Genomic DNA, 24,565 nt, shown 5'->3' with positions numbered 1-24,565 from the left:
GTGTGAAGATGTGGGGAATGTTGTTCTGTTGTACCTGCATAAACTGAACATGGCTGTTCATGAGTATTTTGAGTGGAGAGGGCAGGCCTTTACCTGATCAGAAACAAGTGATTTGAGATAACAAATCTGGTTTAAAATCAAAGAATTAAAGAAATGTTTCAATTTAGAAAGTATGCCTAAAGATGAGGATTATATGCCAGTCTTTGAAGCTGTCACTTTCTGCATCAAGTATAATTGCTTGGAATACATTATTACAGATCACATAATTCTATAACTTCTGTCCTAGTGGTTAAGCAACAGAATAAACATTCATACATGTAGACCTTTTTCAGCTTAATTGCCATTAATGCTTACTTTGAATAAGTAATCTGCATAGTACACACATGTACACTTAACTGTACACTTAACACACACACAAGTGCACATGGCCGTTGCATAATAGTCATTTAGTTCACACATCTAATGCTGGAATGTTAACGTTACATCAAAATCACCTCCATACCATACAATTTCTTGGCAATACACATGATAGAAATGACTACCACTACTGCTAAGTCTTCTCCTGAGATGCAAAAATATGCTGCTTCCAGCAGAAATTTTGTCGTCATTGTTCCTACCTGTACTTTTTTTTGTTTTCATGGACATGTAAAAGTCTCTCCACATCCAGTTTCTTGAAATGGCTAGTTCTAAGGAGTTGAGGATGAAGATCAGAGTTGGCTCACTCAATGTGGGCACCTTGAAGGGTCGTAGTAGTGAAGTTGTGGAGACACTCACAAGAAGGAGGGTTGACCTCTGTTGTCTGCAGGAAACCAGATGGGCTGGAGCCCTAGGAGCTAATCAAGCCCGTTTTGTCAAAGGAAAGGACTCACGTTACAAGTTCTTTTGGTGTGGAAATAAGCAAGGTCAAGGCGGAGTAGGCATCATGCTAGCTGAGAGATGGGTCGAGAATGTCTTCGAGGTCCAGCGCATCTCAGACAGGATTCTCCTGTTGAGACTTGGCATTGGCAAGTCCATTTTCACCTTCCTCTCCATCTATGCACCTCAGACCGGTCTTCCAGAAGCAGAGAAAGAGCGCTTCTACGACCAGTTGCAGTGCACCGTGGCCAAAATCCCTACCTCAGAAATCCTACTACCTATCGGGGACTGGAATGGTCATGTAGGTGAGGACGCTCGGGGGTTTGAGGCGGTCCATGGAGGTCATGGCTTTGGTGATCGTAACACAGAGGGGGAAAGAATACTGGAATTTGCCTTGGCAAATGACCTGCTCGTCGGCAATACCTTGTTTACCAAGAGGGAATCCCACCTTGTTACCTATACTTCTGGAAACCACAGGACTCAGATTGACTATGTCTTGTTCCGCCGGAGCTTCAGAAAGGCTGTCACAAACGTAAAAGTCATCCCGGGTGAGGAGTGCGCTCGGCAACACCAGCTACTAGTCTGTGACTTCGTGGTGTGTGCCCCTGTAGTCCACAAGCGTAAGTTCACACCCCGGCTGCGTACCTGGAAGCTGCGGGACCCCGCTGTTGCCAGTGAGTACCATGAGACTTTTGTGTCAATGGCTCAGACAACCAGTGATTCTGGGCTGCATGTGGAAGAGGCTTGGTCAAGGCTGAAGACCCCGCTTGTGGAAGCAGCTGCCAAAGTGTGTGGTTATAGCAAGAACCATCAGTGGAAACCAGAGACCTGGTGGTGGGATGACTGTGTTGACGAGGCTGTTTGCGAGAAAAGGGCAAGGTTCAAGGTCTACAAATCCCTCATGAGACAGGGTAAAACTGCGGAGGCGAAAGTCGCAAAAGTTGCCTACAACATAGCTAAGCGTCACGCTAAGCATGCCGTTTGGATGGCTAAATCTGCAGCTGAGAAAGAGACTTTTAGTGTCATCGATCCTCAGGGTGTGGATGTATACCGCGTCTCCAAGCAGATGGAGCGTGCGAACCAGGATGTTGTAGGGGAGATGTGTGTTCGCAATGACGCAGGTGAACTCTCGCTCAACGATGAGGACAAGATGAAGGCTTGGGTCGAGCACTACAGCAGACTCCTGAATGTGGAATTTGAGTGGCCGAAGGATGAACTCCCAGTGGCAGCCCCTGTAGTAGGGCCTCCCCCGCCAGTTACCACTGAGATGATCAGCTCTGCACTCAGCAAGATGAGGTGTGGAAAGGCTGTGGGCCCCTCTGGAATCAACGCTGAGATGCTAAAGGCTGCTGGTGAGGAGGGTGTTGAGTTGACCAGGCAGCTAGCAGAGACCGTCTTCAGTAGTGGAACTGTGCCCAGTGAGTGGGAGATGAGCTATATCATCAACCTCTACAAGGGAAAAGGCGAGGCTCTAGACCGAGGTAACTACAGGGGATTGAAGCTCACTGACCATGTCATGAAGCTGCTGGAACGTGTATTGGACTCAGCCATACGTAAGATGGTGAACATTGATGATCTGCAGTTTGCCTTTGTTCCTGGCAAAGGTACTACCGATGCCATCTTCATCGTGCGGCAGTTGCAAGAGAAGTTCATCAACGCGAAGAAGCCTCTGTATTTTGCCTTCGTTGATCTGGAGAAGGCTTTCGACCGTGTTCCCAGAGAGGTGCTGTGGTGGGCACTGAGAAGCCTTGGTGTTGAGGAGTGGGCAGTGAAGGTGATCCAGGCCATGTACACCAATGCCAGGAGCCGTGTGCGGGTGAACGGACAGTACAGCGAGGAGTTTGGAGTTGGAGTGGGTGTCCATCAGGGATCTGTCCTTAGCCCCCTGCTTTTCATCCTTGTTCTGGAAGCTCTGTCCCGTGAATTCCGCACTGGTCTGCCCTGGGAGCTCCTCTACGCCGATGATCTAGTAGTCATCGCAGACTCCCTGGAGGAATGCATCGCTAGGTTGAAGGCCTGGAAGCTGAACATGGAAAGTAAGGGTCTCCGGGTTAACATGAAGAAGACTAAGATCATGATTTCAGGTCAAGGTCTGAACATACTGAGGGACACTGGCTCCTTCCCGTGTGCTGTGTGCCGTTCAGGTGTTGGTGTGAACTCCATCCTCTGCACTGAATGTGACTTCTGGGTGCACAAGAAGTGTTGCGGCATTAGAGGTAGTCTGTCTGCTGTGCGGAACTACATATGCCCAAGGTGTCGTGGTGAGGCAAGACCACTGGATGCTCGCCCTGTAACACAAGTCACAGTGGATGAGGTGGTGCTGGATGTGGAACCCAGCTTCTGTTACCTTGGGGACATGCTCTGTGCGGGTGGTGGTTGTGAGCTAGCTGCCACCACCAGATGCTGCGTCGCCTGGGGAAAGTTCAAGAAGCTGCTGCCGATCCTAACCTCCAGGCACCTTTCCCTCAAAACCCGTGGCAAGGTGTTCAGCTCCTGTGTACGATCAGCCATGCTGCATGGGAGTGAGACATGGGCCCCTACTGCTCCAGAACTCCAACGGTTGCGCCGCAATGACAGATCCATGGTCAGATGGATCTGTGGTGTTAAACCTCAGGACATGACACCTTCTGCAACCTTGCTTGCTAAGCTTGGCCTGGAAGACATCAAGTCTGTTGTGCAGTCACGCCGCCTCCGATGGTACGGGCACGTTAAGCGTGCCAGTGGCTGCATCAACACCATCGTGGACTTCAAGTTGCCAGGCAGCAGAGGCCGCGGCAGGCCGAGAAAAACCTGGGTGGAGTGTCTCCAGAGGGATATTAAGGAGTGTGGTCTGTCTAGCACAGACCCACAGGACAGAGCCAGCTGGAGGCGAGGTGTCCAGAACAGCCGTCTGCTGCCCACCCCTGGGACAGGGAAACCGGCAGCAGAATAATCTAAACCAGGATAGTGAGTGAGTGAGTGAGTGACATGTGACCCACATACATTCCAATGAATGTGACTTTTCCCTTGGCAATGTGATGGCAGTAGTGTGCATGCATGAACTAAATGCTTGACTTCCAGGGTACTGGAACAGCCATGCACAGAACACCACACTACAGCTCTACTGAATCAGATATACATTTTTTTGTACTCTAGAGTAATGATGGTTGAAAAGTCAGACCAATTGCAAGAAACAAACACCAATGCAGTATAATATATGTGTGTACCTCAGCATTGCTTTGTTTCTGAGGTCGTGCATATCAGAATGAGACGTACAGTGAATATCTGAGTTTTCACAATCAACATGGAAACATGCTCCAGACGACATGTCTTTATATGCTGCATGTATAAGTTTGATAGAATGTCTAATGATAACATTTAATTTCTTAATAACATTCTTGACATTAATAATAATATATATCTAATGCTACAGTCTTATACCACATCTTTACACAAACTATGATATCTCATATATCAACAACATACGTGTACAACTCAGATGGAAATGAAAATAGAAAAATAAACACAGAGACTAGTGCACCTATTATAGGTCAATAATAAATAAAGAACAACAAACCTGTTCTAGCTGCTTTCCTGATAAAAAAAAACAACAACTCATACTGATGCAGAGCTACTATCTTTTTTCTATTGCAACGTAAATGTATGAAGTACTAAGTACATATTCAGAAACAGTCATATAACAAATAATAAATCTAATAATATCATTACAATATCTACAAAGAACCTGTCATGTATGTATCAAATCTAAAAACTACAGTTACATTAGCTGCTTTGTTGTCAATAATAGAATTTGCATGATTGAGGCTAAAAAAAATTGTGCAACAAATCTACAGATCACATTCAACTTTGCTCCTACTGATAAAAACTCTACATTATACATAAATACATAATACACTGTAGAAACTTCAGAAAAGCTGGACTATCATGGTTCAGCAGAACACACCAGGTCCTGAATGATATCATCAGTGACTTCTGCTCTGTGTACAAACCAACATGGAAAGCAATCGTTAAATCTGACCACCATTCTTTAGTCGATGTGTTGATGAGTATGTTAGAGAGGTGCTGAGTTAGGTCGACTTGGTGCCGGGGTTGGCAGCCCTTCTCTCCCTGAACAGTCTCAGGATGTACCCCTCCAGTGTCTTGACCTCGATGACCTCCACCTCTGTGGGAGAGTCCAGGTCTGTGAGAGAGGAGCAGCTGGACATGTCCCCCTCCTGCTCTGCGCCAGGCTGCGGCCCCACAGACTCGATGGGAGGCAGCTGCAGCTTCTGGTGCTTCAGGTCGTCCAGGAGCTCCGCACGGATCTTATTCAGCTGTCTGCCAAGAATCTTCAGCTCTGCCTTACCCATCCTGTTGTCAGCTAGAGAGGAATAAAGGGGAATCAAGACAATGTATCATAATGAGAAGGTAGTCAGAAGACATCAATGCAAAAGTACTACAAAAGTTTCTTGTCAATGGTTCCTGGGCCATACACATATCAATAAGTCCTAAAATTGTTTACATTTTTAATTCCTTTCAAAAAAATGATCAGTGGAAATCAGTGAACATGTACTTTTTTAAAATAATTTGTTTGTTTATTTGTTTCATGTCATAATCAATGATGAGGAACAATGTTACAGTCCATTAACAGACACTGTATGTACCAATGATGCTCACATTTTCCTGCCTTATTATTTAACACAGAAATATGTCAGACAACAAAATACCATGAAATCTGGTACATGTATACGAAGCTCCCCCTACCAGCTCATATCTCAACTACACATATAATCTTGACCAACAACCTGATTTCTGTCTCCAGATTGTCTCCTAGACATAGGCTTTACCTAAAATCAAAAGACTTAAATCTAAAGCCTCTTAGTTCCTGGACAAGTCCTGCACCATTAAAGTATCAATATATATTATTAACCTGACATCTTTAATGTGTAAGCCTGTCAATATCCTACCCCAGTGAAAAGCAGAAACATTTCTCCCACCTTTAGCCGACCCCATGACGTCAGAGATGCACTTTCTGAGGATCTGGTCAGCCTGGTGTAGCACATTCATGGAGCAGATCAGCCGACTCTGCTCCTGGGAAAACAAGTACAGGTACAAAAAATTTTATGTTGTGAACTTTATGAAATTAAAGTGTATAAATTAAAGTAAATACTATTAATATTACTATAGGATATAATAAAACATGTAACCATTCCAAGAAAAGAATGATATAACATACATGTATAGCAAGGACATATCTTTACAAAGATCATCACAAACTGCAGGGGCTATAGACCTGAAGAAATGACTTTACAACTGACAACCTTACAGCGGCTGTGCCGCCTCATTTTCCTTTCATGGCATAAAAACAAGGTACAACATGTATGAGACAGTTACTGTCTAAGTATTTTTTTCTGCCAAGAAACATGAAGAAATTGTTGAAACGTTCACTATTCTCACCTTTTCTTCCATGTTTTCTTCAGGGATGGCCAACACGGGATTGGCTATTGCTACTGCAACAAGCTCACGGATCTCCTCACTGAAAAGCATGGAGAAAAGAAATTCAATCAATACTAACAAAGTCAGCAGTGTGAATGGGAAATGTGATTGAGAGTAGCTTAAGGCATTATGCATCCGTACTGGCAGGTCAAGGAAACATGGCAGAATCCTGCTTTCAGTGTTGGTCCCTGGTAAAGACTCAGGGTGTTGTAAATGACTACCACAAAAAATGCATGGATCCCAATAAAGTCAAACATTTGTTTCATTCTTGACACTTAAGATAACAAAGCAACCCAGAAGCCCACTTTATGAGCAGTGATGTCTGGGGCCAGTAAGTGTGTATGTTGAGTAGCTGGTGAACTAGTCAGATGGTGAAGACACAAATAATGGATTGTTCAGCTAATATAGCGTCACCCCATACATGTACCGGTAATACTGAGCTTCTCAGATATATCTGTTTGGATACATAACAACAGTACTGTTTCTCAGTGTCTTTTATCATTATATAGTCTTGACACCAAGGCTAAGTGAATTATATACATATACAGACATATACAAATTCATAGTCAATTGCTTGGTGGAGTTAAGTCAATAACTGGGACCACTTTTACAAACAAGAAATGTCACATGCAAACATACTCCAGCTAGAAAATAAATTGACCTCAATTATATATACCTACTCATGCAGAATATTGAGAACTGCATGAATGATTGTGGAGAGGTATCTAGACACCTCGTTGTCCTTAGTAATTAGTTGGTATGAGGAAGTCACTTGTCCTGGTGTGTAATTATAACACTTCCCACATTTGTCTTTTTGATAACCATGGCTGCAAAACTACTCTCATTCTGGCACTTCAGAAATTATTGTTACATCTGACAGCAAGACTAACAATAAACAGAGAGTGACAGAAAATACAAACAGGGACCACTTTATAAAAGCCCATTTGTCATGCATGTATCTCACTATCTAAAAAGTCTAAATCAGTGTGCACAACAGTGTACATGACATGACGAGGATGGCTGTAGTAAAGCCTTCAACAATGTTTGCTTTACCACAGGCTATGCATAATGCCCTACATATATAGCACATGGTTAAAGTACATGGTTAATGATTCAATAAACATAATAGCCAATAGCAAGAGAAGTCCTGTAAATTATGGCAGACCAATATTGCTGGGTGATCGATTTCTGAAACCTATAAAACTGAGGATTTTCTAAACATAAAACCAAAAGATGTCAATTATGCATAGATTGCTAGAGCACTCTCGATGCAAAAACCAAGCTTCTATTACTAACAGTAACTGTTACAACATGTATGTCAGTTGCTTTCAATATGTTGCCCTGCAGTCCAGATTTTAACATCACAGTTCACATACGATATGCACACATGCACCATTATCAATACCTTCAGCATGGCCTTCAGACATGACTAATCAAGGTCAACAACTTGAAAAATTTTAGGGAAAAATTTTAGGTCTAAAGTAGTGACCTCTGATTTTGAACAACCTCAGACAAATCCATGCAACACATAACCCGTGTGTGTTCCCAGTGAACTGGCCCTGAAAACTCTCCGTACACAACATCAACTCAAACATCATACATACATTAATTACCTCCACACAGATTACAGTTTAATCCAAGTCTTACCAAGAAGAGCTGCATACAACTGTTACCAGTCCCAGTACCGCTGAACCACTGAACTTCACTCACTGCCAACAATCACAATGCTATTTACCCCACTGTTTGGCTTACACAAACATTTAGGTTTAGGGCATAAATTATAAATCACTGGGCAATGACAGCAAAATCAATGTTATGTAAGGATCGGTGATGCAGCTCAGTAGATGGTGTTTGGGGACCTATTAAGTCCATTTGGATTTGTACGGCTTTCATGGGCAAGTCTTTCTTAATGTACAGATGTGGAACATTGGTTACTGATAAATTGTCCTGTGCAAACCAGTTTATAACTGCACAGTGAAAGTAGTGCTATCAGAGCAGGTTGTTTAAGACAAACATGCATGGAACAATTTGATTTCTTAAAGTAACCATGAAGTAAAGTGCATGTAAAAAAGTTTTTTTTGGGGGGGGACGCGCTAACATCATGGAAAGTGTGTAGGCAGGAGATCCAACTTTCCAAGACCTGGTAAATCACTAATGCCTGCACCAAAAGGTTACATCCATCCTCAGAGACATCCCAGCTGTTGCCAAACCTGATGAAAAGCATCCTGTAAATTACTGGCTGTACCTGCATAGTTTCCATCAAACTTAAAAGCTGAGACTTTTTGTTATTGGGTGGGCCAACTTCTCTCAATTTGCAGTTAAAGGCTGAATTGTACGGAGCTTAAAATTTAGTCTACTATGAGTGAAATTGCATCTGAAATGTAAGAGTTAACACCAAAGATTTTGCTGATCATCATGCTTTACAAAGCCAGTCCTCGGACAACACAATTACATACAGAAATGCAGCTTGTTTCATTCAACACAATCTATCACATTTACAGACAACAGTACAGGCTTACCTGAGTTACCGTAGCTGAGTCCAGAACACACATGTATGTACAGAGGCCAGGCTTAACCTTCTCCACCCCGTAACAACGGAGCATTGGGCTTCTTCGGTGTGCTATTTAAGGTTAAAGATCTCAGCGCCTACATTAATCCCTTTCATCATAAACCCAAAGAGTCCATCAAGCTGACACCCATCCACCTGGGACCACAGTGCGCAATTACTGGGTTGATTATCTCCAGCCTATGCAACCCTTTGTCCCTTGACTTCATTTATGCACCGCCAGGCTGACTGGACTTTGATAATATAAGTCACCAGCTGGAATTCTGTAATTTCCAAGTCTGCAATTTCCTGCCATGCAGTATATTGTTGAGTTTTATAAATGCAGGTTGTGTAAACTGACTTAAAATCAGCAATCACTAATTTTATGAGAAGTTTTTGTCTTTGCTCTTGAGTGAAGTGAGAATTGGGTAGAATATTATGATATTTAGAATAGAATTGGGGAAAATACATAATTTTGAGTAACTTAGCACAGTAAAGGCTACAAATGATATCAGAAAAGATTGGGTTATTTGATAGACTTGGATGCCAACTGACTCGCTTCGGGGGTTGGGTTTGCAAGCTATCGGCCCGGGTTTGATACCCGACAGCCGCCTTTGTGTTTCTATCAATCTATGTGTTTCTGTACTGCTAATCCCTGATTGATTGAGTTAAAGTCACTGTTAATGGTCACATGTCCTAATGAGCTTAATATAAAGCTTTTACAGACAGCAAACTATGACATTTTTTCTTCTAAAACATACATTTACACACTTGTCAATATAACTATTTTGCGTTAACATGCTACTTCTACTTATTCTCACAAACAACTGGGAAAATATTGTAATCTCGGCTATACATAAGTTTAAAAAGCAACCGTGAACTTTGAGTGGACAGTTTAAAGTTTCAGTGATTAAAAACTTCTTTGCCTGTAATTCTAGTGTCTGCCAATACACATGTGCATGATGATAACAATAACAGAGCAATTAATCACTGAGTAGGTGCAAATACATATGGTTAATGGGTAGCACTGAATTTGACTGGCAGAACTTAAGGTCAACTATCGATAGCATGCTTGCTTTGAGCTGGGGTTGCCAGTTGCTAATCGGGGACTTTATCAGAACCATTTGCTCCTTCTGAGATATGGCTAATTAAGTACTCAGGGCTTCTCCATTTGAGTTACCAGTTCAAACCTTGGTACAAACATCTGTGTCTAGAGTTAACTTACAGTGCTGTCTCCTCATCTGTAGTAGTTGCCTGCTCATAATTGAATGACATCACTTCCCAGGAGTGCCTGTTGGGGTTGGGTGGTTCTATCTTTGTTGCCATGGCAACCACAGTCTCCCTAGCAACAGGACTTTGTCTTTCCATATTCCTCTTCAGAGCTGTTTCCACGTCACAGTGGAGGAAGACTTCGCAGAAGCCAATAGTATCTACAAATGGTGAAGGAAGAGGTATCAGTGATGTAACTTTATCACTTTCTTTACAGTGTGATGCTCTCAATTATCTTTTACAGAACTGTTATGACAACCAAGACTATCGCAAATTTCTGGACAATGAAGAAACACTTTGTTATGTTTCATGCTATAAAAGTACAAAAATAAGCAATAGCAAAATGTACATGAGAAGAGGTACAGAATGTGAGAACCTACATTTTCTAGCTAGTTGATAGTAGTGATATCTCATACTGCGGTAGTACATATTGTCATCTATGATCACTACAAGGGAAGACTGTCTCTCTAGATCTGCATTGTTGTCGCCCCCTCCTCTGCCATTTCTTTCTGCAAATTTGGCACACTTCAGGAACTTGGCATCTAAGTCTGGAAGGACGTCTGTAGAGTTCTCCTCTTCTGGCAAGCTCTTGGATTTCCTGAGTAACTTCTCTACATTATGGTGGATAGCTCTTCTGTGTTGTTTCCACAAACTGACGGCCTGTATGTGTTGACAAAAAAGTGCATCTTAAATCAAGAGACATACATGTATCCTTCAGCTTATATATTTACATTTTCTACATTTTTACTGTTCACAACAAGGGCCAACCCAAACCATATATGGCCTCCTTCAACCAAACAGCTACGACTATGACTGAACAGTCCTATGCGAGAATGACAGTCTCTGCCAGTGATACAAATGACATGGGGCACATTTGTGAGCTGATTCAGGTGTGTTGTAGAGATCTTTTCTCTGGGTCCACTTCTCTTCTGCGCAGTGCATCAGTCAAGTTTCCCCTGATTATAGCGTTGGGGTCGCTTGAGCTAGTGTGATTTACACTCAGTCTGGTTATCCCAAACATTTGTGGCTGGGCTGGTTACTGCTGATCATTATCCTCTCAAAATCCATGTCATATGTTTATCATATGATAAACTAACATTTACATTCAAACACTCATTGCTTACACAGCTGGAAAACACTTGTTGCACCTAATCCTCATAAAAATAAGTAATTAATTATTTAATAACAACAGATAAACAACAGTCAAGGATGCAAACATTGTACTCAACAGGTTGCTAATCCACCCTATGTTTTCCCCTTAATTGAATGCAGATAATAACATAAATTTTCAACCCTGGTTGCCCTTCTGCACGGAAGCTGTATGCGGCACTTTCCTAAATGGTAAACTTGAGGTGGGCGTGTCCATGCGGTAGCCGCTACAATAGTGAAAATTACATGTGTTCTTTATTGGAATAAAGTGACATCGAATCCCTTGATCTGTTTCAATCTAAAGCCATTATCTATCAAGCTGCCAGCTGCAATCAATTTTGCACATAAACGGTTTGATGGCATAAAATCATCTTCATAAATATTAACGTATCGACGACAGGAAAACGTACAATAAAATCCACTTGTGGAATGAGGATCGGTGCCTGAATATATATATAGTCCCCTTTGTCTTACCGACACTTATACACTGGTCTCATGTTGTTGTTTTTTAGTGCAATGATCAGCACCGTACGCTAAATATTATGGCATGCCACATACAGAATCTGTTGAGCCGGAATAAATTCAGACCTGTTGATCGCCGTTGCGATCCTCCCCTTCGTCTTCCTCCGGCCTTTCGAGCTTCAGGTCCTCCGGGATGAGCTCGTCGTAGCAGACGTGCACCACGGCCACCTCCGACTGCCAGGACTCCTGCAATTTTCGCGCCAGGCTGGTTTTCCCCGACCCTGGCAGCCCGGAGAGAACCAGAAGACAGAGCCGGCTCGCCATGGTCGATTGGACCCCCTTATAAATATACAAACAGCGCCATAGGATATCAGTTCGGCCGACGTAACGGTCAATATAATACCCTACGAAATATCAACTCGTGCGATTGGACACCGCACGCCGCCAGGGGTAGACCTTCCGGTAGATCAAAGGTATTTAGTTAGTAATGAAGCCCGGTGGGCCCCTTGACCCAACAATTTGTTTACAACATGGGCGCATCCATTTTGAATGTGGAATGATGGGTAAGCAATTTTTCGAGACTTCAAAATGCATTTCGTTGTAACTGTTTTGTACATTTTTGATTGAATTTTATAACCATATCGTGGAAAAATCATAACTTTGTGCTTTTATTGCCACTAGTTCACTTCAGGAAGTTGCTGGTGACCCGGTTTGACCCCTGGAATTAGACAAGCAACGGCCTGTGTGATTGGTCAGTTTCTGTCCACCTTGTTGTGTCAGATAGCAATCGCTTATGAACATTGTTGCGGTTATGTTTCATTAATATAAGTAAGATAGATAAATACCTGCTAGAAACCTTCAAAGAGATAGCTCTCATGGTATGTAAGGCAAGAAATGGAAGCAGCACTACAAGAGATACAGAATAGGACTTACCTCCATTGACCAATGAGAAAAGGGCTTTCATTCATCGAGTTTCGCCTTGGCGGAAGTGACGTCAAGGCCATGATGCTGCGTATCACATGTATCTGTCCGTATTGCACAAGCTCTTGAAAACTGCTCCAGAATTTGCCGGCTTTCTCCTCTCTCGGCAACAGAGGGGTACAGAACATCCACTGGAGAAGTAGGGTGTTCTTTTGTCAACCCTTTTATCATTTCAACGGAGTATTTCTGTCCGGAAAACGCGAATTGAAAGGGAAAATCTGCTGATACCTTCGCGCCAAAACCGGGCGTGCGTGCTCCAGTCAGCCAGACGTTACCAAAAAATTTGGTAAGTTCGGGGATTGTAAAATTCCAACAGACATGTCGGGGGACTCATCAGACCAAGCCGACAGGAATGTCGAGATATGGAAGATCAAGAAGCTTATCAAGAGTCTGGAAGCCGCGCGAGGGTGAGTCACCGTCAGTATGTTTTGTTGTCGGCCGTGTGCTCTTGTTCTGTGTTACCATGTCTGACATCATGGCCGCGCCGGTGGGGTAAGATTGCGCAACATGTGATATTATGATGTGTACAGTTCACACAAATGCGCTAAGTAGATATGGCGAAATAACACGGTCTTCACTGGTACCGAGTTTGCTGTCATCTAGAGAAAACCAGACACACGTGTAGGCACTGAATACATTACAACAGTTACATAGATGTTCAAGGACACAGTTAGGTACACGTTGCCCATAGATTTTATTTTGACCAGGAAGTGAGGCAGCAAATGAACAATATGTTAATGATCCTGGGCAGTTGATGATTTGTTGATAAATGTCCAACTGCTCCTTTTTATGTGAGGCAGGGCTTAGATGTCAAAGTTTGTTCAGTTTTAATGGTGAAACAGGTGTGGCAAATTATACTCTTATCCCAAAGGGCAGTTATACTGGAGTAATTTACATTCATGTACTGTTGTGGTTGTCCTTGTTTATCTGTATCACAAAATATGGTCCGGGTCTTTATGTGCTAGGATCCTCTGGGTTCTTGTCTGCCATAATGATTTCATGCATTACTCTTGTTGAGTATGGAAGTGCCTGCATGTTGCTATAATTTTTTTTCTAGAAGTAACATATCCATTACCAGTATTTCAGATTCACCCTCAGAAATCCTTAGTTAGAATGCCCCATTTTCACATCATTTTTTGAAAATGTGCCAGAGAAGGGGTAATGCACTGTTACCATTCTGAACTGTTACTTTTGTCGCATACTAGTATACTGAAGACACGAAAAAAAAAATTCATGAAATGATGAAGCAAAAGTTCACTGCAGAGTTTCAATTGGCACCCTTGAGTTACACTTTTCATGATCCAAGACTTAATGTAAGCCTAGAAATCAACAAGGATATAAGCCCAAAACTCACAAGGGGAGACAAAGTTGCTCCATTGCAAATTTTCGAGAATCACCAGCCTTCAGTGAATTGGTTTTGTCTGACATTGGTGCAATCATTAGGGACTGTCCTACCGGTAAACCGTAATCCTTTAAATCATATGTGCACTGACCTCTTCCATTTCTATGAGCAACACTGATTAGTATTCATGCATATTGTAATCTGGCAGTTGCCATACTTGGTAAGCTCTGATTTAGAGTCTGAACAGATGGGGAAGAGGCCAAGTGGTCTTCGTGTGTGTACATGCGTGTATGTGTGTGTGTCATTGTGTGTGCATATGCACTGTGTGTGTTTGTACATGCATGCGATGGTGAGAGACAGTATAAAGGGGTAGATCTAGTCAGAAAGATTACCCTCTGTGTTTCCATAAAATAAACATAGCCCATAATCCACCTCTAAAATTGCCCTTCCCAGCCATTGATGCTGTAACCTTTGCCAGCTGCCCCCCTATTATGTCCTGGTAGACAGGTTGATCCAGGGCTACCCAGCATGTCAGTCACAGCAATATACATCAGAAACTCCAGCATGAAGGGAATTTTGCAGGGAACCTGGGAACATGATTTTCTTGGTCTCCGATATACAACTACCTACAGTTGAATATGAATGTGACAAATGTGATTAACATCCTAGATTCAAAGGCTCTTCAGCGGCATATCAATGTAAGGTTCACAGTGTGGGATCAAGGTTTCCCTTATTTAGGGATCAGATCTGTATTTGTAGCTTTGGGACAGGTGCAGTTGGTGTACTGTGTAGTGTACTGTATACAGTCAGGTAGTAGTATAAATGATAATGCCTGTGTGACACCTCTAGCAGACACCAGGAAATCAAGAAAGCCTCAGATTTCATAAATGATTCATATTATTAGACTGGTACTGGAGCAGCTGTACTGGAGTTGCAGGAAACCAGGAAGGAAATTATGCTTTGAGAAAAGTAGCAGCTTTCACGTATTTGGGCAAAATTTCCCCTAGGTGGCATTTAACCCCTGTTGAGTAAAAGTTTTCACATGAGAAATAAGACTGTAAATGTATGATTGGATGACAGGTTTAAAAGGTCATACTGATAACAATATGGCACAACTGAGACTGAGAGTAATATTGGCATGGTCCATTATCTCCATGTAATCTAGTTGGCTTGAACCAGCCAAGCATGCAGACACATTTCCTGTACAACTTGGTGTATTGAAATATTTGTTATGATGTTCATATATTACTTAATCCTGATGGAATGCCTTATTGCTTTTGGCTTCTCTCTCTCTCTGTGTGTGTGTGTGCGCGCGTGCGTGCATGTGTGTGCGCGTGTGTATGTGTGCGTGCGTGCATGTGTGTTACCTTCTGTGATACATAGTGCAATGTTGCCTTACATCTTCTGTGCTGCTATCTTTAAATTATGGGTCAGGGAGAGTTGCCATACGATTATGAGTAAGAAGGTGAAGTCTGCCATGTCTGATTGCCTTGTTGCCCACTTGTTTCCCCCAGCAATGGAACCAGCATGATCTCCCTCATCATCCCTCCAAAGGACCAAATCTCACGAGTCTCCAAGATGTTGGCTGATGAATTTGGCACAGCTTCTAACATCAAGAGTCGGGTCAACAGGTGAACATCTAATATTCATGACTTTGATAATCTGAGTTTCTACCCTCATGGTAGGAATGATAATTATGAAGACTGCATAACACATGTTAGAAAGTCTAAAGGAATGTATATGTAGGATTTATAACGCTAGTATGGTTAATGTTATAGATTATACCTAGTATATACCTAGTATACCTAGATACAAGTTGTATCTAGTACTGTTAAGATATTCCCCTGAAGTCACTGCTCGTAAGGTAAAGACAACAGGTGTATCTTGGTCAATTAACAACTTTTTATCTACCCTTGTAGGTTGTCTGTGCTAGCAGCAATCACCTCTGTACAGCAAAGGCTCAAGCTGTATTCAAAAGGTAAGACTATTTCTGTTACTGTAGGTATTACATGAAACGTGATCTGCTGATATATAATTTTTTGTAAATTTTGTTAAGTTGGAGACATGTCTAGCAATTTTTTTTTCTTATAAATGTGCTTTGTGTGTGAAATTAAGTAATGTCATTCAATTCATTTCGTTTAGATTATTGACATGTAATGAATGTAATGTGATCAGCACAGAAAATATGATACAGTCTCAGTGCAAGTAAACTCTTCTCCCGCCAAACCAGTGCCCCCAAATGGCCTGGTGGTGTACTGTGGCACCATAGTGACAGACGAAGGCAAAGAGAAGAAAGTCAACATCGATTTCGAGCCATTCAAGCCCATCAACACCTCTCTGTACCTCTGTGACAACAAATTCCACACAGAAGTAAGTTACCTTACTGTGACTCACCATGAATGTTAAAATGTCTAGTATATCTCGTTATCTGCGACTTCTGATTGAGTCAGTGCCCATGCCTGTAGGCCTTGTCACTGTGCTAATTTTCTCAACATTCAATCAATGTCACCATGGTATTTTATTCGGGCACTTCAAGTTCTTTCCCCACAGAGTCAAAGTTATTCTTGGAGACTCTTGGTGTAAAGTTTGAAAATGTCTTTTTATTGTGTAAATTCAAGTATCAGCTTTTTCAAATCTTCTTGGCTTAGTGTGTGAACAGGCACAGAGAAATAACAGGTTATTCCTGAATGCAATCCTCTCTCTGATATTGTATCTTTTGCGTAAATAGCAATTAGAAATGTCTTACTCTTAAGTCTAATGTTCCTTATGATTCTATCTGCAGGCCTTGTCAGCACTGTTGACAGATGACAACAAGTTTGGCTTCATTGTGATGGACGGTAATGGGGCCCTGTTTGGTACACTATGTGGCAACACCAGGGAGGTCTTGCACAAGTTCACAGTCGACTTACCAAAGAAACACGGTCAGTCAAGTATGATTTCCATTTTCTTTAATGAAAGAAGTTAGTGTCTGAAGTAAGGTGTTTTTTCCTAAGTTTATTTTTCATTAGAGAAGACACAATGTTGTGTTTGTAATGACATACAGTACTTTTAAATACAATGTATGTTGTTTAAGACTACATTTAATGTTGTTGTTTGTTGCAGGCAGAGGAGGCCAGTCTGCGCTGCGTTTTGCCCGTCTGCGTATGGAGAAGCGGCACAACTACGTGCGGAAGGTAGCCGAGGTGGCGACCCAGCTGTTCATCACAAACGACAAACCAAACATCACAGGACTGATCCTAGCTGGGTCAGCAGACTTCAAAACAGAGCTCAGCCAATCAGACATGTTCGATCAGGTCAGTCCTGCTGTTTATGACATTGATGGCATCCAAATAGTGTCTCCAAAGGCAACTGCAAATCAGTTCCAAAGTTTGTGGAGCCAGAATACATATACGATTTGGAAATAGTGGTTGATTCTGTATTGGACAATTTCCCACAAATTTCTGTCTTGTTTTGTCTGCTTGTACACATCCTGTTTGCAGATTTTTATGATCATAAATTAAGGTTGATAACCCAGACCAGATTCACTCTAACTCTTCAAAAATGTCCACGTTTCTTAGACTTGTTTATCATTGTACTTCAGATAAATTTTTCGACATAGAAAAGGGTACTCATGTAAAGGCTTTAATGTTTAGAGGTGAACTCTTATCCAGGAAACTCTTATCCTTGCTTTCATCCGACTCCAATCTTTGGTTGTAGCGACTTCAAGTCAAGGTGCTGAAGCTGGTTGATGTGTCGTACGGAGGGGAAAACGGCTTCAACCAGGCCATCGAGCTGTCTGCCGAGGTTCTGTCCAATGTCAAGTTTATACAGGAGAAAAAACTCATAGGTAAGTCTTGCCTCAAGAACCTCAGATAATTAGAACTGTGAGTATGGCTGCATGTAGTTGCAGCGCCATTTGTAAATCTATCAGTACTTTTAACCCCACAATAGCACATCCTCAAGACAGCAATGCATATGATAATTTTTTAATGTTTATCATCAGGTATTCTGTGTTGAGTTGAATATACTTTATCTACATTGAACATGGGTACACTGACAGAAGTTATTGTCTTCTCCAGGCAAATATTTTGACGAGATCTCACAGGACACAGGGAAGTACTGTTTTGGAGTGGACGACACACTGAAAGCTCTAGAGATGGGAGCTGTGGAGACCCTTATTGTCTGGGAAAACTTGGACTATACAAGATACGTACTCAAGGACCATCAAAAAGATGGTAAGGGACTTCAACAGAATATACATGTACTACTACTGAGTAGTAGTTATAGGTAGAAACCCTACAAGTACTTTCCACTACTTGATATTTAATTTCTTTTAAAATGTTTTACAGAGGAGAAGCTCCTGTACTTGAGGCCAGAGCAGGAGAAGGACAAGACATATTTTACAGACAAAGATGTGAGTCACTCAACCCTTCTGTGTATACTATAACAATCAAGGTTTGGCATGACTGTATTTGCACATTAGAAGTTAGAAATGATGGTAGCTATGATTCTTTTTTTTTTTGGCACAGAAATCCCAATTAATTGTAATGATCTGTAGTACATTGTTTTGAAAGTCTGTTTCATGTTAATACTTTGTGTTGCAGACGGGAGTTGAGTTAGAATTGATGGAGTCTATGCCTCTGCTAGAGTGGTTCGCCAACAACTACAAAAAGTTCGGTGAGTCTAGATGTTCCAGTTATGTTGTGTGGTGTATTTGCATTCAGAGTCCATTTGCTCCCTTTCTCCTCCTTACTTGTACATATGTATATAGTCAATATAGATATATTCCCGTCTGTTGTCCAGTGACCAAGACTAACCACGACAATGTATTTCCATGCCTGTAGGTGCCACGCTGGAAATCATTACGGACCGATCACAAGAGGGCTCACAGTTCTGTAAGGGGTTCGGTGGAATAGGGGGTGAGTACAGGCTGTTCTTAATTGCAACTGCAGTTCTAGAACATACAGACAAAAGTGTGACTGACCCTTTTTATGGCTACAAAATAAAAAGCTCATATGACCTTCAGTATACATCTTCACAGGATTGGAGAGTTCATAATTTCATAATTTCCATTGTCATTTGTACATAATGTGCTGTACATTACTGCCTCTTCTCAGGTATCCTGCGCTACCGTGTTGACTTCCAGGGGATGGAATACCAGGGCGATGACTTTGACTTTGATGACCTTGACGACTACTAGATGTCAAAGGTCAAAGTGCAGTCCCACATGCATTGCTGTGCCTGACCTCTGAACCCAGGAATATGAAATATGCATAATTTGAGAGATTTAATTTTGTGCCTACATGTATCAATATTAACCTAGAGGGGACCTTGTAGGGACATGTTGGGATGTGGACATTGTTGGATTTGAGCCAATTTTTCCTTTGGATTGCAAAGATATTTCATGAAAAAAATCATTGCAGCTGTCAACCCCATACATGTGCCTACCCCTTCCCCTCAGGTTTTATAATGACAGGTACATGCTACATTATTAGTTGTCAATGGGTCCCTCTCAGCTAAGTTCAAGTGATAATTTTTCATTGAAATTATACAATTTCCTGCCAAACTTATTGTTACTAGTTAAACACTACAACAATACACATGTAGTCATTGTCCACAATGATCTTGGTAGGTAGAAAAAAGTTTTTTTTTTCTAACATAAGTCTCAGCGTCCTGTTTTAAAAGGCTCTACATTGGATCACTTTTCTGTATATACACTGTTGGTTATCCTGGTCTTATTTGACCTAATTAGGATGCAATGTTGTTACACACAATGTAGAAGGTTGTTTTATCGTTATTTGCTTACATGAGGAGGGTATGAGAACTTGAAATTTATTTCAGTTGGCAAATCTGTTGGCTTATTCAGAAATGCATATCAGATTCTTGTTGGGCCAGGAGAGGCCATAATTGATCAAACAGATACTCTCATTGATCGTTTGCAGCCATGGTGCAGACAGGTACAGATGTACATGTATGTAACAGCCCATGTACCTGGTATCTTTTGACCCTTGTGTAAAAATAACACCTTCTGTGTTACACATTTCTAACTTCTCTTCCAGACCGACAATGTATATTTGCGAGGTCAGTATTTTCTGTCCTGTTAAGGGATTTTTACCCCAAACTGGCCAAGGTCAATGTTGAATACAAAGATGCATCAACAGGGTGTTGTGGAATTTAAGTTTTCTAATTCCACTTAACAGCATATATTAGTAAGTTATGTTATGTGTCATTTATTATACACTTCTAAGTATGTATTCTGGCAGAACCAAAGGATGTTTTACGTATTGAAGTAAGTATATCGTGACATCACTTATTTTTTATCATTTTGTTCAGCATAGCATCATGAATGTAAAGGCAAAACCAGTCAAAATTTACCATCTTATACATCTCTGATGATCAAGAAGGGTTCTGAGAGCTTATACAGTTATCTAGATGTATGTGTTCTACATGTGCAGCCATCGCCTTTATTATATGGTTTTTCAGAAAAAGAAGGTTCTTTAAAGAATAACTGCAGTGGGGGACTTGAAACACAAGAATACCCTCACAGCTTTATCAAAGCTTTACTTTGGCCAACTTCATGACACCTCTGAACTTGTGCAAAAGAGGATTTGGGACATGCACACAGAAAGCAAACTCCGGTTTTCAACATATGCTGTTGACATTCTGACAATGCTCATTTTGTGTAAGTAAAATGGCAATGGTGATGTGAAAAGAGTGCAGCCCAGAGAATATTTGAAAGTAGTATGAAGCAGTTTGCCTTAGAAAGATGTCCCCTTATTGTAGATTGCTCCAAAGATTATTTTCCAGGCACACTTGTATCAGGTGTGTTGTTTATTATTCAACATAACGTTGAGAAAGCTTGTACAGTGTACCATGAGCCATGCCAATCTCCTTTTGTTTGATGGGTCTCTGGAAAAAAGTGATTGATGTAAATAGCAGAACAGGCACACACATTGTGTAAGTCCAAGTTTTGAAGAGGAAGATTTGTATAGCAGTGTTGGATTGGAGCATTGAGAAGTCACTAACACAGGCTGTATAGACTTACCTCTAAAAGCCTGCATGTGTAAGTTTCCATGTAATTTCAGTGGACACACTTCAAAGGAATTTTGATGTCCTGCCATCATTTCTAGTCTAGGACTATAATATCAAAGAGTAAGACGAGAGGAATATGTCTGAACTAAATCCCATCAAACAGATGATGACATTGGCGTGGCCTTAAGTGTTAAGGACATCACTGCTGCTTCTTGTCAGATAAAGTTTGAGTTGCTTAAAGAATGTACCAGGGAATGCTGATGCCAGTTGTAAGGGTCAAATATGTTTCTTTTGTTGGTATACTTAGGTAGCCTATTGGTATCTTTCTTTCCAAATCTCCAGTTCCAAGTGTTTCCAATCCACCCCTTCCCCACATCTTCATCAGTTCATCTTATTTGAAGACTTGTGTCTCTAAATTATACTAGTAGATAACTTGCTGCTGTGTCTTCTCCATTGTCCTAACATGAATAGATGTGTACTGTATTATTTACAGCTGCAACCATGCCAGATAAAGATCTCACATTTTGATATGAAACAGGGAACAATGTGAAAAAAAGAATCAATCTTGAGGTGGGTACTTTTGTAAGTATCGCTGAATCGCTTTTATTGGTTTAGAATGTAATAAGTTTCAACTTGTTGTGAGATAAGGCTTATGTCTAAAAGTTACATTTTTAAGTACTGTGACTGGATATGTGTCATGAAGTTGTGAATCAGGACATGTTTTGTGACCCTGATGAATATGAAGCACCTGATTTAACTGTGCAACTCAATTTTTGTATGATAAAATACGGCACCTGCAATCATTGGATTTCAATGCTAGGGAGTAGTTCCCAATGGCAGGTTGTTTCTAATCACATTTGTACGTTCTGTTGAGGGAAGGTACTCCACATGATGTTGATTGGAGGATGGTGACTGGCACGATTTGGCCGTGACATCTTGACATGGGCAAGAAATTTCTTAAATGATGGGAAATAAAAGGAGTGTACACAAGTACATAGGCTTCTCTGTTTTATTTTTTAGTGAATAATACTAATGCATGTACATGACATACATGTGTAGTCTTCTCAGTATGCTGTAGATGAGATGATTATATAATGTCCTTGATGTACGATCTAACAGAATTTGGTCATTACTGATTGGTTGGTACATTTCACTGGACCAATCAGTATGCACCATGTAACTTCAATGACACGTATGGAAAAATCATTTATGAAGATGCTCGCTGGGGGGCGCTTTTAAATTGCCTACGGCGTTGCAGTTCTAATTCAGTCCGCTATAAAATAGTGGCGTCTTTGTAACGTAACAAGCCAGAGCATCAAACAGGTGGTAAATCTCGGTTGACTTGAATGGGCGGACGGAGGCTTGCGAAAACGTTTGGAAATGTCATAAATTGATTGGTGTAAGTTATAGTCGACTCCCTGTTTTGTCTCATTTCCTGATCGGTGTGTGATATGTCGATTAGAACTCATTTTATTTGACTGAAGGAGTCACAAAATCATAGGAGTAAATTGTCGATTAATATTGAATAGAGTCTGCTTGGGCGTGATCTTGCAGCGCCTTACGGTAGATTTATGAGGACTGGTAACGCTTAAGTTAACGGTGAATTCAGGAAGTCGACAACGCCTAATTGTTAATTGACGTGAACCCTATCGTGTCGTACTACAATACATGTATACGGCACTGAAAGCGGAATATGGCAATTTAGTTCAAGCAAGCACTGAGATGAAGTCAAATCACAAGTTGTGATTTCGGTCAAAGTTGAAAGGACGTACCCGCGCAATAATGGGCCAACCATTCTGGAACGCACGTCGTTTCTGACGTCATATTCCATCTCCAAGCTTTGTTTGGAACCACCACGGTGCATCGAACCCGCGTTCTATTTCGGGGTTACCTGCGCCGGTCATTTACTATAAAGCGGGAAAACAAGCCTTTCTGCCTCCGTGCCTTGCAACAGATAAAAACAACACTTTTCTTTAGATACAAACAGTTTCCTGGGCAATACATGTCATTTTTTTGTGGACATGTAACATGTAGCGAAGCTACTGTCGTATCCTTGGGTGACCAAACTGAAACCAAATAACAAACCTAAATTCCGATCAAGGCTTCAAACGTGTCCTGTTCTTAAAGTAAACTTAAAAGAAATGTTTAATGACTCTTTATCTACTGTTCCTTAGCCAAGCATCAAGATAACTACTCCACTGCAATTTTTGAATGCAACAATTGGCTACCCTTCGAACTTTCATCACTTTATGACGTCACATACCATCTCCAACAACAAACTTACAAAGTTACAGACAGCGTTCCACTGCCTGGACACAGCGACAGACGTGCAACATGTGGCAAACACTACTCTCTGTGTTTACCTGCTGCCTGAATGCGAAGGTGAACAAAGTGTCACCAGGCGAGGAGAAGACTGAGGACGGACTGGCGGGTAAGACCATGGTCCGAGAGACCTTTACTTAAAACATATGAGTACGGAATGGAATCGGCTGACGGTGTAAAGCCATAAAGGAGACTGGCGGAATGAGTCCTGCGGGACTACCGTATGTGCCATGCAATAGAGTCAGTTTCGCACATGTACCTGTAAATTCATTCTTCAGTGCTACTATTCTGGGGAGTAGTATCATATACCCTTTTTTCGGCGATGGACGACACAATTAAAGCTGCTAATCTGCATGTTCACGATCACGTACATTGAAACGTCACTAGCAGTGTAGCACCCATGCGCCGGTGACAAAACTTCAGCCGTTCCCATGGACTGAACAGATAAAATGTGCTTCAGGATTTCAACTTTATTTCAGAACCGCCAGTGATTCCTATAACCAGTCCACCTGTCCCCGTGATGTCCCAGCCGCGGCCGGACAGATCTTCAGACGATATCCTGGCCGAGCTACGCGATGAGGGTGTGTTACCCGGCCTGAAGCGGCGTGACAATGCCGTCGCCTTCCAGGTGCCCACAGATAACCCCAGCACTCCCCCGCGCCACCAGGATAGGCTGAAGAAAATGGAGAGGCGACTAGAGGAGCGACGGGAGAAGGTGAAGAAAAGCTGCCCTGAGTCTCGTGGTGATCTGAAGAAGCAGCTTAGTGACGCGGAAGTTAGGAGACAGGTAAGGATATGGTTCGACTCTCGACTTGGCCAATGGCAGGGGTTGACATGGCACATTTGAACATCAGACGAGCACATCAGAGATTACTAGTATGGGGATGACGGACTAGGTGAATCGGATCGAATCAAAAGTAAGGGAAGCTATTTCGGGTACATTGTTGATCATCCTTTTTTTGTACGATCATTGCAGGAGCTGTTAGACGAGAAGACGGCCAGGATTTCGAAGAAGTTTGCCGAGAAAGCAGCTCAGATCAAGGCCAAGAGGAGGCGAGCAGGATGACCAGCACCGCATTTCTGATCACTGCAACCTCTGATTCCGACGTCATCGCCACTCGAGCATCCCAGAGAACCAAACAGCTTGAGAAGCG

The 24,565-nt window shown here is 41.9% G+C and overlaps 4 protein-coding genes across 4 annotated transcripts; 3 read left to right on the top strand and 1 right to left on the bottom strand.

The window, feature by feature from the left end:
- The first annotated feature begins 922 nt into the window (after positions 1-922).
- LOC109462922 lies at positions 923-3,962 on the top strand. Its single transcript, XM_019759550.1, has 2 exons — positions 923-3,683; positions 3,916-3,962. Exons 1-2 carry the CDS (start codon positions 923-925, stop codon positions 3,960-3,962), a joined length of 2,808 nt encoding a protein of 935 aa, XP_019615109.1.
- Positions 3,820-12,411, bottom strand: LOC109462956 (L-seryl-tRNA(Sec) kinase-like). Its single transcript, XM_019759587.1, has 6 exons — positions 11,882-12,411; positions 10,525-10,804; positions 10,101-10,305; positions 6,292-6,370; positions 5,832-5,925; positions 3,820-5,215 (listed from the first exon to the last, which is right to left on the bottom strand). Exons 1-6 carry the CDS (start codon positions 12,077-12,079, stop codon positions 4,923-4,925), a joined length of 1,149 nt encoding a protein of 382 aa, XP_019615146.1. The 5' UTR covers positions 12,080-12,411; the 3' UTR covers positions 3,820-4,922.
- Positions 12,412-12,720: 309 nt separating this feature from the next.
- On the top strand, positions 12,721-22,082 carry LOC109462955 (eukaryotic peptide chain release factor subunit 1). The gene is made up of 12 exons (XM_019759586.1): positions 12,721-13,143; positions 15,593-15,709; positions 15,998-16,056; positions 16,309-16,448; positions 16,861-16,999; positions 17,181-17,371; positions 17,775-17,904; positions 18,137-18,292; positions 18,407-18,471; positions 18,662-18,734; positions 18,902-18,976; positions 19,175-22,082. Exons 1-12 carry the CDS (start codon positions 13,055-13,057, stop codon positions 19,255-19,257), a joined length of 1,317 nt encoding a protein of 438 aa, XP_019615145.1. The 5' UTR covers positions 12,721-13,054; the 3' UTR covers positions 19,258-22,082.
- Positions 22,083-23,852: 1,770 nt separating this feature from the next.
- Positions 23,853-24,477, top strand: LOC109462920. Its single transcript, XM_019759549.1, has 2 exons — positions 23,853-24,198; positions 24,388-24,477. The coding sequence occupies exons 1-2, from the start codon at positions 23,932-23,934 to the stop codon at positions 24,475-24,477; spliced, it is 357 nt and encodes a 118-aa protein (XP_019615108.1). The 5' UTR covers positions 23,853-23,931.
- The last annotated feature ends 88 nt before the right edge of the window (positions 24,478-24,565 follow it).

The sequence above is a fragment of the Branchiostoma belcheri genome, unplaced genomic scaffold, assembly GCF_001625305.1.
Source record: "Branchiostoma belcheri isolate BF01 breed outbred unplaced genomic scaffold, Haploidv18h27 scaffold120, whole genome shotgun sequence".
Lineage (NCBI taxonomy): Eukaryota > Metazoa > Chordata > Leptocardii > Amphioxiformes > Branchiostomatidae > Branchiostoma > Branchiostoma belcheri.
The sequence above is the reverse complement of the archived record's forward strand: the minus strand, read 5'-3'. Positions and strand labels throughout refer to the sequence as shown.

Excerpts from the sequence above, each read along its gene's own strand:
- LOC109462920 (XM_019759549.1), top strand. The coding sequence starts at position 23,932 with ATGTCCCAGCCGCGGCCGGACAGATCTTCAGACGATATCCTGGCCGAG. Across the intron at positions 24,199-24,387 it reads ACGCGGAAGTTAGGAGACAG|GAGCTGTTAGACGAGAAGAC; the intron begins GTAAGGATATGG and ends CGATCATTGCAG.
- LOC109462922 (XM_019759550.1), top strand. The coding sequence starts at position 923 with ATGCTAGCTGAGAGATGGGTCGAGAATGTCTTCGAGGTCCAGCGCATC. Across the intron at positions 3,684-3,915 it reads GAGGGATATTAAGGAGTGTG|GGTACTGGAACAGCCATGCA; the intron begins GTCTGTCTAGCA and ends CTTGACTTCCAG.
- LOC109462956 (XM_019759587.1), bottom strand. The coding sequence starts at position 12,079 with ATGGCGAGCCGGCTCTGTCTTCTGGTTCTCTCCGGGCTGCCAGGGTCG. Across the intron at positions 10,306-10,524 it reads CTATCAACTAGCTAGAAAAT|ATACTATTGGCTTCTGCGAA; the intron begins GTAGGTTCTCAC and ends CACCATTTGTAG. Across the intron at positions 5,926-6,291 it reads AAGAAAACATGGAAGAAAAG|GAGCAGAGTCGGCTGATCTG; the intron begins GTGAGAATAGTG and ends TTGTTTTCCCAG.
- LOC109462955 (XM_019759586.1), top strand. The coding sequence starts at position 13,055 with ATGTCGGGGGACTCATCAGACCAAGCCGACAGGAATGTCGAGATATGG. Across the intron at positions 15,710-15,997 it reads ATCAAGAGTCGGGTCAACAG|GTTGTCTGTGCTAGCAGCAA; the intron begins GTGAACATCTAA and ends CTACCCTTGTAG. Across the intron at positions 17,372-17,774 it reads AATCAGACATGTTCGATCAG|CGACTTCAAGTCAAGGTGCT; the intron begins GTCAGTCCTGCT and ends CTTTGGTTGTAG.